The 12756-nt window shown below is 44.9% G+C and overlaps 1 protein-coding gene across 2 annotated transcripts; it reads right to left on the bottom strand.

The window, feature by feature from the left end:
- Positions 1-250: 250 nt before the first annotated feature.
- idh3b (isocitrate dehydrogenase (NAD(+)) 3 non-catalytic subunit beta) lies at positions 251-9876 on the bottom strand. Of its 2 annotated transcripts, none has more exons than XM_076979793.1 (11): positions 9743-9876; positions 8813-8986; positions 8101-8221; positions 7607-7667; positions 6157-6289; positions 5615-5748; positions 5085-5187; positions 4751-4897; positions 4512-4606; positions 4129-4189; positions 251-626 (listed from the first exon to the last, which is right to left on the bottom strand). In XM_076979793.1, the coding sequence occupies exons 1-11, from the start codon at positions 9782-9784 to the stop codon at positions 549-551; spliced, it is 1149 nt and encodes a 382-aa protein (XP_076835908.1). In that variant the 5' UTR covers positions 9785-9876; the 3' UTR covers positions 251-548. The 2 variants fall into 2 exon arrangements, with proteins under 2 accessions (XP_076835908.1, XP_076835907.1); XM_076979792.1 differs by lacking the exon at positions 251-626 and adding an exon at positions 2063-3429.
- Between the last annotated feature and the right edge of the window lie 2880 nt (positions 9877-12756).

A 12756-nucleotide genomic window follows, 5' to 3' on the forward strand; every position in this document is an offset into this window, starting at 1 on the left:
GGATTATAAACATGAAAAATGAATAATAAAGGATTTCATATTCTTTAAACATGTTAAAATACAAAGAATTGGATATATATATATATATATATATATATATATATATATATATATATATATATATATATATATATATATATATATGGAGTGGGAGCATTTATGTTTTCCATAAACGTTCTATGTACATTTGCATTAAACTAACAATAATAAAAACTATAAAATCCAACAGACAAGTGTGATTTAAAACATTCAGCTTTATTCAGATTCATGGTTAACATTCATATAGGAAATAAATAGAAAAATACCCTAGTCTTTAAACTCTTTACTCTCACAATGCTGCGTGATCTTTAGTAGGCCTATTCAAGGGAGGAGCAGTAATAATGTGTAACAGTGGAGAACATGTCTCTCTAGGCAGATGATGCTTGTTTTGAAGGGCTACACAGGTTAACAGTATTGTTAAGCGAGAAAATGGAGAAGGTTTGTGTTGATAGGTTTATGGGGAGCTGTTTGAGCTGGTCAGTAGCGCCCCTAAAGAAGCTCAGACAAGCTCATGCAGAGAGGTTATTAATGACAGCTCGTGTGAACTCGTGGCTCGAGGCGTACCCTCCTAGGTCTGCTGTACGCACCTGAGACAAGAAGAGAGACGTGTAAATACAGACACAATCAGCCTGTAGCTGAACAGGAGACAGGCTTCATTCACATGGTCTCCCATATCTTACCTAATCATCTCACAAACATCACTAGAAGAAGGCCTTGGTTGCGTGGGTGTTTGGGAGGGGGTGTTATACACTAAATTGCTAGGTTTAGGTAAACCTCTTTAATCATGTGAATCTTGTAATTTGGCTGTCAGAACACCATAAATCTCCCTGTTTTATCCAAGGAAATATTTTTCTCCAAGACACCATTGTGAATGTTACACCATGCAGAAATAACTGTATTGTGCAACGTCTGCAGAGTAGATGGATGTAGTATGGATGGGTGTAGTGTGAATGGGTGCAGTATGGATGGGTGCAGTGTGGATGGGTGTAGTATGGATGGGTGTAGTGTAGATGAGTGCAGTATGGATGGGTGTAATATGGATGGGTGCAGTGTGGATGGGTGTAATATGGATGGGTGTAGTGTGGATGGGTGCAGTGTGGATGGGTGTAGTGTGGATGGGTGTAGTGTGGATGGGTGCAGTGTGGATGGGTGCAGTGTGAATGGGTGCAGTGTGGATGGGTGCAGTGTGGATGAGTGCAGTATGGATGGGTGTAATATGGACAGGTGCAGTGTGGATGGGTGTAATATGGATGGGTGCAGTGTGGAAGGGTGTAGTATGGATGGGTGCAGTGTGGATGGGTGTAGTATGGATGGGTGTAGTGTGGATGGGTGCAGTGTGGATGGGTGTAGTATGGATGGGTGCAGTGTGGATGGGTGTAGTATGAATGGGTGTAGTGTGGATGCAGGATGACCTTGGCGAGCTGTTTTATTCGATAACAACCCTCCCATTCAGGCCTGCACCTCCGGCACCCAAACAGGAGGCTCATGCACTCAAGCTGCTTCAAGCAGCCATTTCCCACTGATCCATCATCACGATGAAAACAAACCCAAGCCCCGCCCACCTTCTCCCAGTCACGAGTTGTTTGTTGTTCCTCTATGCTGGAGTCCATTACAGAAAGGCTCAACTGAGTGGGACGTTCTCAACGGAGCCGTTACTGCCCACAGGTAACAAGCTGGTACTGAAGTGGCTGATTACCCAGCATTCTCAGCGAGCACAGGATGTGAGAACTCCATGACGAGCCCAGTGTAGGAGACGCCGGCGGGGAACTGATCAAAGTGACTGAGGTCACGTGTTCAGCTCTTTCCAACACTCAGCTCCACACTAACCAACGCCAGAGCTGCTGGTTTTTGCTCCAGTACACATCTCGGTCAGATGACATACAACGCACTGGAATGTATCACTGATGCGATGCATCAAATTATTTAAAATCCTTGAGTCGCTAGTGCTTTTAGCTAGCCAGCACCAAGCTTGCAAAAACACACACACACACTCGTATATTTATATATACACAGTAAAAGCCAGTGTCATTCAGCTTGTGTTTTATTCTTTGATCTGACATGATGAGGGTCGGTGAAGAACAGGGTTTTACATGAACACTGATGAACATAACCAGGACGTGTAACAGGAGGGGTGGTCGTCATTATTAAGGACCTTTGCTGGTGTGGCACTAAGCACAGAGCAATGCACCACAGTGACTCCACACTGGGGCCTTGAAAACTAGGGTGCTCACGTCTGCTCCGTGAAGTCACACCAGACTGCTGTTGTTAAGATCCCCCTAAGCTCCCAACCTCGTTACACTGTAAACTGGTGAATGGCAGAAATGACTGGACATAAGGAAGAGGAGGAGACGCTCTGTGGAATGTTTTAATAATCTTATAAACAAATCTAGATGAGATAAATAAATCTTATAGGACCCTAGACTCCCCAGCACAAGAACCCATGTGATGCCCCTCAGCCAATCCACATTTACACCTACTAATCACTACTAATCCGTGGTGGGTGATGAGTTGGTGTGTGTTGCACTGGTCTGCGTCCCACTGAAAGCAGGTTTGAGGTCTCGCTGTGGTGGCGGGGGGACCAATCGAACACCGGCTTTGGCGAAGCACGCCCAAGGAGGCGGGACCACAGAGACAAGTGTCGGAGTCCCTTTATCTGACCGCCAACCTGCTCATGAGCTCATGTGTTCCAGGAAGGTTGACGAAGTCATCTTCAGACAGAGCGGTCACGAGTCAACAAAGGAACCAAATAAGACCAGAGCACCTCCAACGGAATGAACGCGTGAATCTGCATAAGAGAGACGATGCACCAATAAAAACCTGTCTCAGTATTCTCCAACAGACGCAGCTGTCTTCAGAAAGTTCCGGAACGAAGGGCTGAATGAACTGATGTGAAGGAGGCGGGACATTCTCAATCCTTCCACCAATCAGCACAAAGGTCCGTCACCTCAGCCCAGCACTCTGGGGTCTCGGTGAGTCACAGGAGCATGTGCGCAGCTCGAGATACAGGACACCTGCTTGTTTTACGTTGTTTGGTTTTTCTCTTTTCAATATGAAGAGCGTTAAAAAGCGGTGGAAGGAACAGCAACAATCAGATAAACGACGAAACCAGAGAAAAGGCCACATTAGCCAGAAACCCGGGTAAGTGTCCACGGGCAACAGAAGCTTGGCCAAGGGGAGTGATGAGGGGGAGTGGCTAGTGGGGAATATGGGGACGGAGCGCCCGGAGTGCCCTACAGGGCGGGTGTGGAAAGGGAACGCTGGTGGCAAGACTGTGGGAGATCTGGAGGTGGTCAAACAGAGACCCCCAATTCACCGGTGGCGCAGACTGGAAACAACAGCACGAACAAAGTCACCGGTAGTGCTGTAACCGCCAAGATCTCGCGTCCGCACCTGAGAGACACACACACGCACATACACACACATAAGAAGAGGAGAGGTCAGGGCTTTCCAGCACGAGGTCATGGGCAGGAGAAGCAGAATTAGAGCGATGGATTCATCAGATGTAAAACAAGTGATGCTAACTACAGCGGTAGTGGTGGGGTTAAACCAAGCAGACATTAGGAGTTAGTGACACGGTCAGGTGTAAACGCAGTGATTTCAGGGGCCCAAAGATTAGTAGTTTGTGTCTGCTGGACACACACACACACACACACACACACACACACACACACACACACACACACACACACACACACACACACACACACACACACACACACACACACACACACACACACACACACACACACTTCCATGAGGAGAGGAAGAGCAGATCACTCTGATAAAGACTGTCGCTAGTAAGGTTAGCTGCAGGTTTGATTGATCTTCTGGCAGCACTAGTGAAGTAGAGGTCACCTAGAGAGTGAGACAGATCTGTAGACGTGGTGAAGAGTGAGACAGATCTGTAGACGTGGTGAAGAGTGAGACAGCCAGGCAGAGTCACTCTCAGGCCACCATGTGTTAATAGGATAGGCAGGGACAAGTGGGCGGGGTTAGCAGGAGGACGGGGTTAGACACTTAACATTCAACACCCCACACACACACACACACACACACACACACACACACACACACACACAGTGGTCTTACCTTGCCCTGTTTTATGACCCTTTTGACGGCTTCAGACACCATGTTGGAGTGATACTCCAGACTGAAGCACAGACAATAAAAGCACACAAGTAAGTCCAACTGAATCACCACAACATCTCAGTAAAGACTCACGGGTTGTAAAAACCCACGAGTGTTTATACATAGCACACGGCTGGCCACTACAGAGGAATGGGGGTGGGGCTGAGGGTGGAGCTAAACTCACTTTAGATGTCTGAGCACGTTGGCAGCAGTGCTTACATAAACACTGCAGAGGAATATGTGTGGGGCTAAACTCACTTCGGACATCTGAGCATGTTTTCAGCAGCACTTACACAAACAGTACAGAGGAATGTGGGTGGGGCTGGGGGTGGAGCTAAACTCACTTTAAATGCCTAAGCATGTTGGCAGCAGTGAGCAGCATGGCCGTAGGATTGGCAATGTTCCTGCCCACAGCCTGGGCAAAGGGGTGGCGTGCCCCCTGGTGGAGAGAGAGGGTAGAGACACAGGGAAAATGAGGAGGGAGAGAGAGTGAGAGGCCATATTAATATTCTACTAATGAGGCGTTTGCCTTGAACACACAGCCAACCAGAATGCAGCGTCAGGTTTGTTGGTCACAACTCACCGTCTCAAACACGGCGTACTCTGCGCTGTAACTCTCGCCCGGAACCACCCCGGCCCCGCCCACCAGGCCCGCCGCCAGGTTATCGATGATGTTGCCATAGAGATTGGGCATCACCAGGACGTCGAACTGGTATGGATTCTGGACCAGCTGAAATTGCAAGAAAGGTCTTCAGAACAATGTACACACACACACACACACACACACACACACACACACACACACACACACACACACACACACACACACACACACACACACACACACACACACACACACACACACACACACACACACACACACACACACACACACACACACACACACACACACACACCTGCATGCAGCAGTTGTCGATGATGATGGTCTCATATTTGATCTTGGGGTAAAGTTCAGCAACTTCAGCACAGCTCTGCAGGAAGAGACCATCCCCCAGCTTCCTGGTGACATCAGAGTGACATCAGAGTGACATCAGAGGCCAGGTGTTAGGGGCAGCACTGGACTCCAGACCTCCACTGCAAAACTTAAGATCATCTCAAATGGTTGTCCTGGATATCTCGGCTAAACCAAAGTCAGTTCTCTCTGATTCTAGATTAGAATGTAGAACCATCAGTTCTCTCTGATTCTAGATTAGAATGTAGAACCATCAGTGTTCTCCGATTCTAGATTAGAATGTAGAATCATCATGTTCTCCGATTCTAGATTAGAATGTAGAACCATCATGTTCTCCGATTCTAGATTAGAAGGTAGAATTTTCAATGTTCTCCCTTCTGTTGTGAAGACAATGATGAATCGGAGACACTGAGCTAAAGAAAGAGGCATCTACATAAGCACCTTCAGTGACCTTTAACCTTGCGCATCACTCACATTATGTTGGCCTTATGCACTGCCGTGACCTTGCTGCGACCTTTTTTGGTGGCGTAGTCGAAGGCGAACTTGGCGATGCGACGGGATTTCTCCCTGGTGATGATCTTGAGACACTCCACAACACCCGACACACTCTGCGCACACACACACACAAACGTGGTTACATTCTCCACTGCTTCACATGACTCCCGGTCTCTAATTTCCATGGTGACAGCCCTTACGTAAGCTTCATTGGAGAACAGCTCAATAATGCAAGTGCTTCAAATGTAAACGGAAACTCCTGTAGCAGTCACTTTAGCCCATGTCCCCACATGCTGAACACACACAGCCTACCAAATCCTGTAGCAGCTCACGTGACCTAACAATTCCAATCTCACACACACGTGAACCAACCAACCCTCTTTTAGCAGCACGTGCTTTCCTTGGCCCTGCCTCACACTGAACAAGAGCGTAGCCACGCCCCTGGGCCATTCTCACGTTGGGAGTTCGGTACATAGACACAGACTAAGCATCACGTGAGACGCTGCACTGCGGGCGGCTACCTCGTGCTCCAGGGAGCTGTACTCCCCCTCCGTCTGCTCCCGGATGATCACCAGGTCCAGGTTATTGTGGCGTGTGCTGTAGCCTGGCAGGCTGTTCACGTGGACCACGTTAGCAAACAGGTCCAGCTTCCGCCTGCAATTCAAAGTGGCACACGTGCAAAAAACATAAGACAGCATAACAACAAGGCAACAAATCAGCAAACACTTTAACATGTTAAATACAAAATTACATAATGACAAGGTAACAAAATGTACAAGACCCCAAGCTATTGAATATCACAATAAATTATCTTAGTTATGTTGTTTTAGAAACCTGTCAGTTCATAAAATTATGTGTAGATCTTTAAAAGGTCTTATTTAAATAAATAAGAAATGTACATAAGGAACCATACCTCATGAGGTGAATGGACTGCACTAGCCGTAAAACACAGCAAGATCGATATTTGTGATGGGCAGTGTTGCGAATAACGCCGTTAAAAATAACGGCGTTAGGTAACGGCGTCATTTTGTTAGTAACGGGATAATATAATTAATTACTTTTCCTGTCGTTACAACGCCGTTGACGTTACTGGTCATTAAAAGCGGTGCGTTACTATATATTGATATACTAACAGTAATGCGAGCGGACCGCTGCCCAGACTAGTGAGAAGTAACAGTCAGATCTCGATAGATCATGGTTCTCGGTGTAACACCTGTTTAACTCTTGCGATTGTCTAAGGCAGCGTTATGGTAGCCAATCAGAGCCAGTGTTTTTACACACGTGCCGAAGAACACGACACAAACGGAGAAGAGACAGAAATGGCGAGTCAGGAGCAAGACGAAGAAAAATGAGCATTTTCAAGGTGGCGATATAAACATTATTTAAGAAAATACTTGGAAGTTCCTGAATGTCTACCAGACTGGGTATTTGATTTATTTAATTAAGAATAGAGGTTGTATTAAGTTTACTTCTGTTTACAAACAGTTGTCTGAGATTGAGAGAATTTAATTTTATTTGATAGATGTAAATGCACTTTATATAGTTTAACTGTTTACTATTTTTATTTTTTACAAAGATTTGGGATTTTAAAGGATTTTATCCTGCACTGGTCTGTTGATGTGCAATAAATACCAAAAGTTAAACACCTTTCTGATCTACTCATTTCAACTGACTGTAAAAACTGCTTTTTCAAAAAAATACTTATTCATTGGCATATAACTTTTTTTAACTGTAACGCAAATAGTTACTTTCTCTGGTAATGAGTTACTTTTATTATAGAGTAATTCAGTTACTAACTCAGTTACTTTTTTGAACAAGTAGTGAGTAACTATAACTAATTACTTTTTTTAAAGTAACGTTCCCAACACTGGTGATGGACAATAAAATGCATTTCACATCACGATCATGTAATCCCAGCCCTGCCCCGCCCTGCCCCGCCCCTGCCCTGTGAGAGTGGTGAAGGAGCAGGACCTGAGCCTCATCTCATAGGAAGCCAGCTCTCCTTTATACTCCATCGGGGTGTGGATCTTTCCTGCAGCCAACACACACACACACACACACACACACACACACACACACACACACACACACACACACACACACACACACACACACACACACACACACACACACACACACACACACACACACACACACACACACACACACACACACACACACACACACACACACACACACACACACACACACACACACTGCAGTTAATTAATAGCCTCCTCTAAACGTACCTCATACGTACTTAAACGTGCATGTCATGTGGTTCATTGCGTGTTGACTCATCTAGTTCATATAAACTGAAGGATCCCACCAGGCTACAGAACATTTTCACACAACACCCCCCCCCACCACAACAAGAAGTCAATAGCAGAATTAGAACATGCACAGCACCATCACCCGTCAGTAGTAGTGCCCCCTGGTGGCAGTGTATGTGACGGCACAGTTACCTTTGATGGCCACCCTGTTGTTCTTCATGGAGGTGAGCACCTGCTCCAGCTTCTCCTCACTGGCCATGTTCTGCACCTCGCTCAGGTGGAACTCCTCAAACTCCACAGGAATGTCGCCTGCCTGCAGACAGCGCCACATGCTGTGTAAGCAATGCTAGGTGCCCTAAAATGTTTTAATATTTAAAGCAGCCAGCTGGAGGCCACCCATCACCTGCATCTCCAGCACACAGTCATACTGTCATACCGTAATACTGTCAGTCATACTGTCATAATGTCATACCGTATTACCGCAATACTGTCATAATGTCATAATTTCATACCGTCATACCATAATACCGTCATACTGTCATACCATGGTACTCTCAATGTCATACTGTCATACCGCATTACCGAAATACTGTCATACTGTAATACTGACAGATATATGCAACCTGCTCTGTAGAGGGGCATCGGGCAAATGCTGTAAATGCAAATGTGAATGCTCATCCCAGTTCCAATACCCTTGAGTTAAACGGAGCATAAACAGACTGGTTTACATGCTTAAATGTTTCACTTTATGCTGTCCATGTAATACATGTTTTTGGATAGAATATTTTAGTACTAAAGGGTGTGTTGTTGATATTTTAAATCTGAATTACATAACATCATTTACATTGTCATGATTCCCGTTATTCAGGTAAATCCTCATGTGTGAACGTCTGTTCGTTCGTACCTTGAAAATGTCTTTGACCGCCATCATGAGTTCAGGTCCGACGCCATCTCCGGGTACCATGGTAACCTTGAACGTGCTGTCGGCACGTGCTGGTGGAGATTCTGCAGCATTGTGGGATACCGCCAGGCTCAGGGGTCGCGCGCTCAGCGGCCGTAACCTGGCAACGCTCAAACCCTGCGTGTGACAGACGGAGTCGTCGAGATGTCACCTGTTCACACACCTTTACTGCACTATTAGGTCCAATGTCACACGAGAGTTTAATAAACGTCTGAATTGCAACATCATATTTATGATCTACAAGAGTATACCGTTATAGGAGCGGTTACCATGCAGACGTGCTGACGACCAGATGCACTGGCTAGACTGTTAATAAATAGGTCGCTATCCTAGCGTAGCCACCCTAGCTATCTCTGCTGTGATATCTCCTAGCTACCCTAACTACCCTAGCTATCTCTGCTGTGATATATCCTAGTCTCCCCAACTACCCTAGCTATCTCTGCTGTGATCTCTCCTAGTCTCCCTAACTAACCTAGCTATCTCTGCTGTGATATATCCTACCTACCCTAACTACCCTAGCCTCCCTAATAGCCGCTGACTTCCGCTCATTCACGACATCAACTCCGGATCTGTGTTAATGAACCCCGTGAACTGATAGAAAAGACTTGAGAGCCAGTCTGATAAACGGATGACAGCTGCACAACATTAGCTGGCTGTGATCACCTAGCTACCCTAACTACCCTAGCTACCCTAACTACCCTAGCTATAACTGACAGATATGGCAGGAATATGCAAGTTAACCGGGGAATTTAACATATTTTTTTCATTATACTGAGCTCGACCTACTACCTATCATTAATAATAAATATGATATATAACGTAATTACTCAATTAAGCCATAAAGCCAACGGTGTACCGTGGGGCGTCGCTCACCTTGGTCAATGATATCAAACTGCCCCTCAGCGCGGCCGCCATCGTGGAAACACGTCCCGACTGCGCGCGAGGCTCACTGTGGTCTGCTCATGCGCAGAACGTCACGCCCGCGCGCACTTTATGACGCTGCTATGATGATTGATTTATACAGGAACACTTGGTGGAGAAACCAATGTAAAATAAGGTAAAATAAATAATAACTTGCCTGGTGTTAAGAGCAGTGGCGTGCACACATAGACATTTTGCACCACCAACTCTGCCCTTTATCAATAAAAGTGCCCTTTTGAAACTTCGGGTTTTTATTATTATTATTATTATTATTATTATTATTATTATTATTGTTATTATTATCATCATCATCATTTTGAAATGATCTTTTGGAAACCTGAGCGATTAAAAACAATGCCCTGAAATGAGCCCCCACCTCGCACACACCCGACCTCTCTCTTCCTTTAACACCAGATGCGCTGCAGCAGCAGTTCAGTTCAGCGAGTGGAAGGAAGCGTCTTCAGTACAGCACACACGGTCACAGATAGACTTCTTCTCCCGTGCCCCACCAGCCAGGTCACATACACATCAAGTCAAATCTACCGTTTGCCCTCTAAGCCCAATGTGAAATCATTTTGTTGTGTAGTTAAATGTCTCATACAGCACCAAACTACTAAGCATTTTAGCCGACTGGTCATCTGATAAACTAGTCGCTCTAGCCCAAATCAATGATAGATAACGTGAGGACGACCACATACAAATAATTAAGGTAGAGTTTGCAAATCTATTAAGCTGAACGTCTTCTGTTGTATAGGTTTTGGTAGGCAACATAAATTAACACATTCATTTGTGAAAGAAGAAACGGGAAGTTCCCCATTACCTGTGAAAAATGCCCATCTGCATTCATGTAATGACAACACTCAGTAGCCTATAACTCCTTCTCCTACTTTACAGTCTTTTTACTGTCTTAATTGTAGGCCTATATTGATTGACTAATTGCAAAATATATGCAACAAGGCCTGCAGACAGTGGAGGGTAAACAGAAGTTAACTGAAGGACATGACTGTATATAGTTAATATTGGATATGAATTTTATCAGTCGGCTGCGTGACTTTTTTCCATTGAAAACTCACGTTTAGAGAATGTTACAAATAAAAGTCAAATTTCATTCAACATGCGCTTGTAGTTTTTTTTATAATGAAGTGTTCCACGTGTGCTAAAAAGTGCCCTTCACCCCCCCCCCCCCCAAGCACTTGCCCCCCAAAATGTCTGTGCACGCCACTGACAGTAAGATAAAGATGACATCTTTCAGTGTTGATTATTTGAATTCAATTTTCTCTCAGTCCAGTTTATTTTATTTTATTTTTTTGCCAGGTCATTTGTGATTGCTTTTTGCATTTTTTGCCAAACGGTTTCCTTAATGGTCATGCCTCCTGAAAAACCAAAACACTGAATCTGTGCAAGAAAGACTTGACTTTTGAACTATTTTTATGATAACATATTTTTTATGTTACCTGGATCAGTGTAGCTCTAGTCAGAAAAGGTGGCTTAGTAAGCTGGACCCAGAAATACACAGAAGGCACTGCAAAAATGAAAACACTACTAAATCAATTAAATCATTCAGTGAAGTAAATCCATAAACACCTGCAAATGTGTGCTTTTATACATGATTTTTTAGTGTTGTCAGCCAGTTCATAAATCTGGGTGTAGTGTACCTGATCAATCATAAAAATGTATCTGTAACAGGACATCTCTGGCGCTATAATACTTAATTTGTGTCCATTTTACACCGCCACGGTGGCACGTAGTGTATATGACAGCTTTTATTGTCATATGGACAATATTCCTTCCAGCAATAATATGATTAAAAAGCCACATAGTAGCATAACAAAATAACTAACACACTTAATAATTTGACCCTGACAAAATACAGGAAACTGGAAAGCTGAAACCTACATTGTTCACTCAGTGAGTAACCTCTGCAGCTTTTCTTTTTCTCTCTCTCATCTTTTCAGCGCCACGTTTACGTTTCGTAGTTTGTTTAGACCCTGGCTTAGACTGCTCCATCTTTACAGCAATGCGGACCTATTTTTTCACGTTTCAGTAGTGTGAACCGTGTGGCGGAGGGATCACATGATGAGTTAGACCCTCAGCAGTGTCAGTGTGCAACTGGCGTCTCTCTCTCTTGTCACTCGTGGGATACAAACAGGGAGATATCATTAATGTAGCATTAGTATGGACGAGGCTACTCGTGTCTACTTGTATTAATAAGTGACACAGCTGCTGTATGTTTTCGTAGTCCGGCCCAGATTTTCTGGGACAAGTTGTTTTTTTTCTGATCTCCGCTGCATACCGTCAGCCCGCATCAGCTGGCCCAGTCCGCGGCCCGGTCCAACTCGTTCATGTGTTTACAGGCTCAGTCCGCGGCCGCTCTGAGCAGGTTAGTGTGACTGGAGCGGGGGAGGTAATAACACCGTTAAACAGCAGCGTGACTACGGGGCCGCAGTGTGTGGCAATGACTCCTCCACGGGCCGAGTTAAACCACCGGCGGCCCACTAACCCATCGGCCCACCGAGGAAATCCCCGGTAGTAATGTATGCCAGTCCTCCCCTGCAGTCAACTAAAACCAGTTAGGATGGAATGATAAAAGAGAGCACAGTTATTTACTGGCAAGGGTAAAACAAACTGACTAGCAGACATTTGGAACCTCCACGTATTAGAAACAAAGCAGTAGTGATATTTCTCAGGTCTTTCCGAGGATATTCACAAAAATATTTAACAATTGTTGACAAAAAAGTAAATTGGCAAAATAAATGGACAGTCCTCATTGTGAATTCAAGAGAAAAAAATGCTGACAACGCAAAATTATAGGTGTACGCTGTACACTGACATGAAAATACATTCATGCGCATGCGCAGTAGCTCTAGGTAGGACATTCGATGGGTAGCACAGATTTTGGTAACACCGGAGTGGATCTGATACATGTCCAGGGGCAGAGTGGGTGTGGTAAATGTCCCGGCCCAAAC

Source organism: Brachyhypopomus gauderio, chromosome 18 (assembly GCF_052324685.1).
Source record: "Brachyhypopomus gauderio isolate BG-103 chromosome 18, BGAUD_0.2, whole genome shotgun sequence".
Taxonomy (NCBI): Eukaryota; Metazoa; Chordata; class Actinopteri; order Gymnotiformes; family Hypopomidae; genus Brachyhypopomus; species Brachyhypopomus gauderio.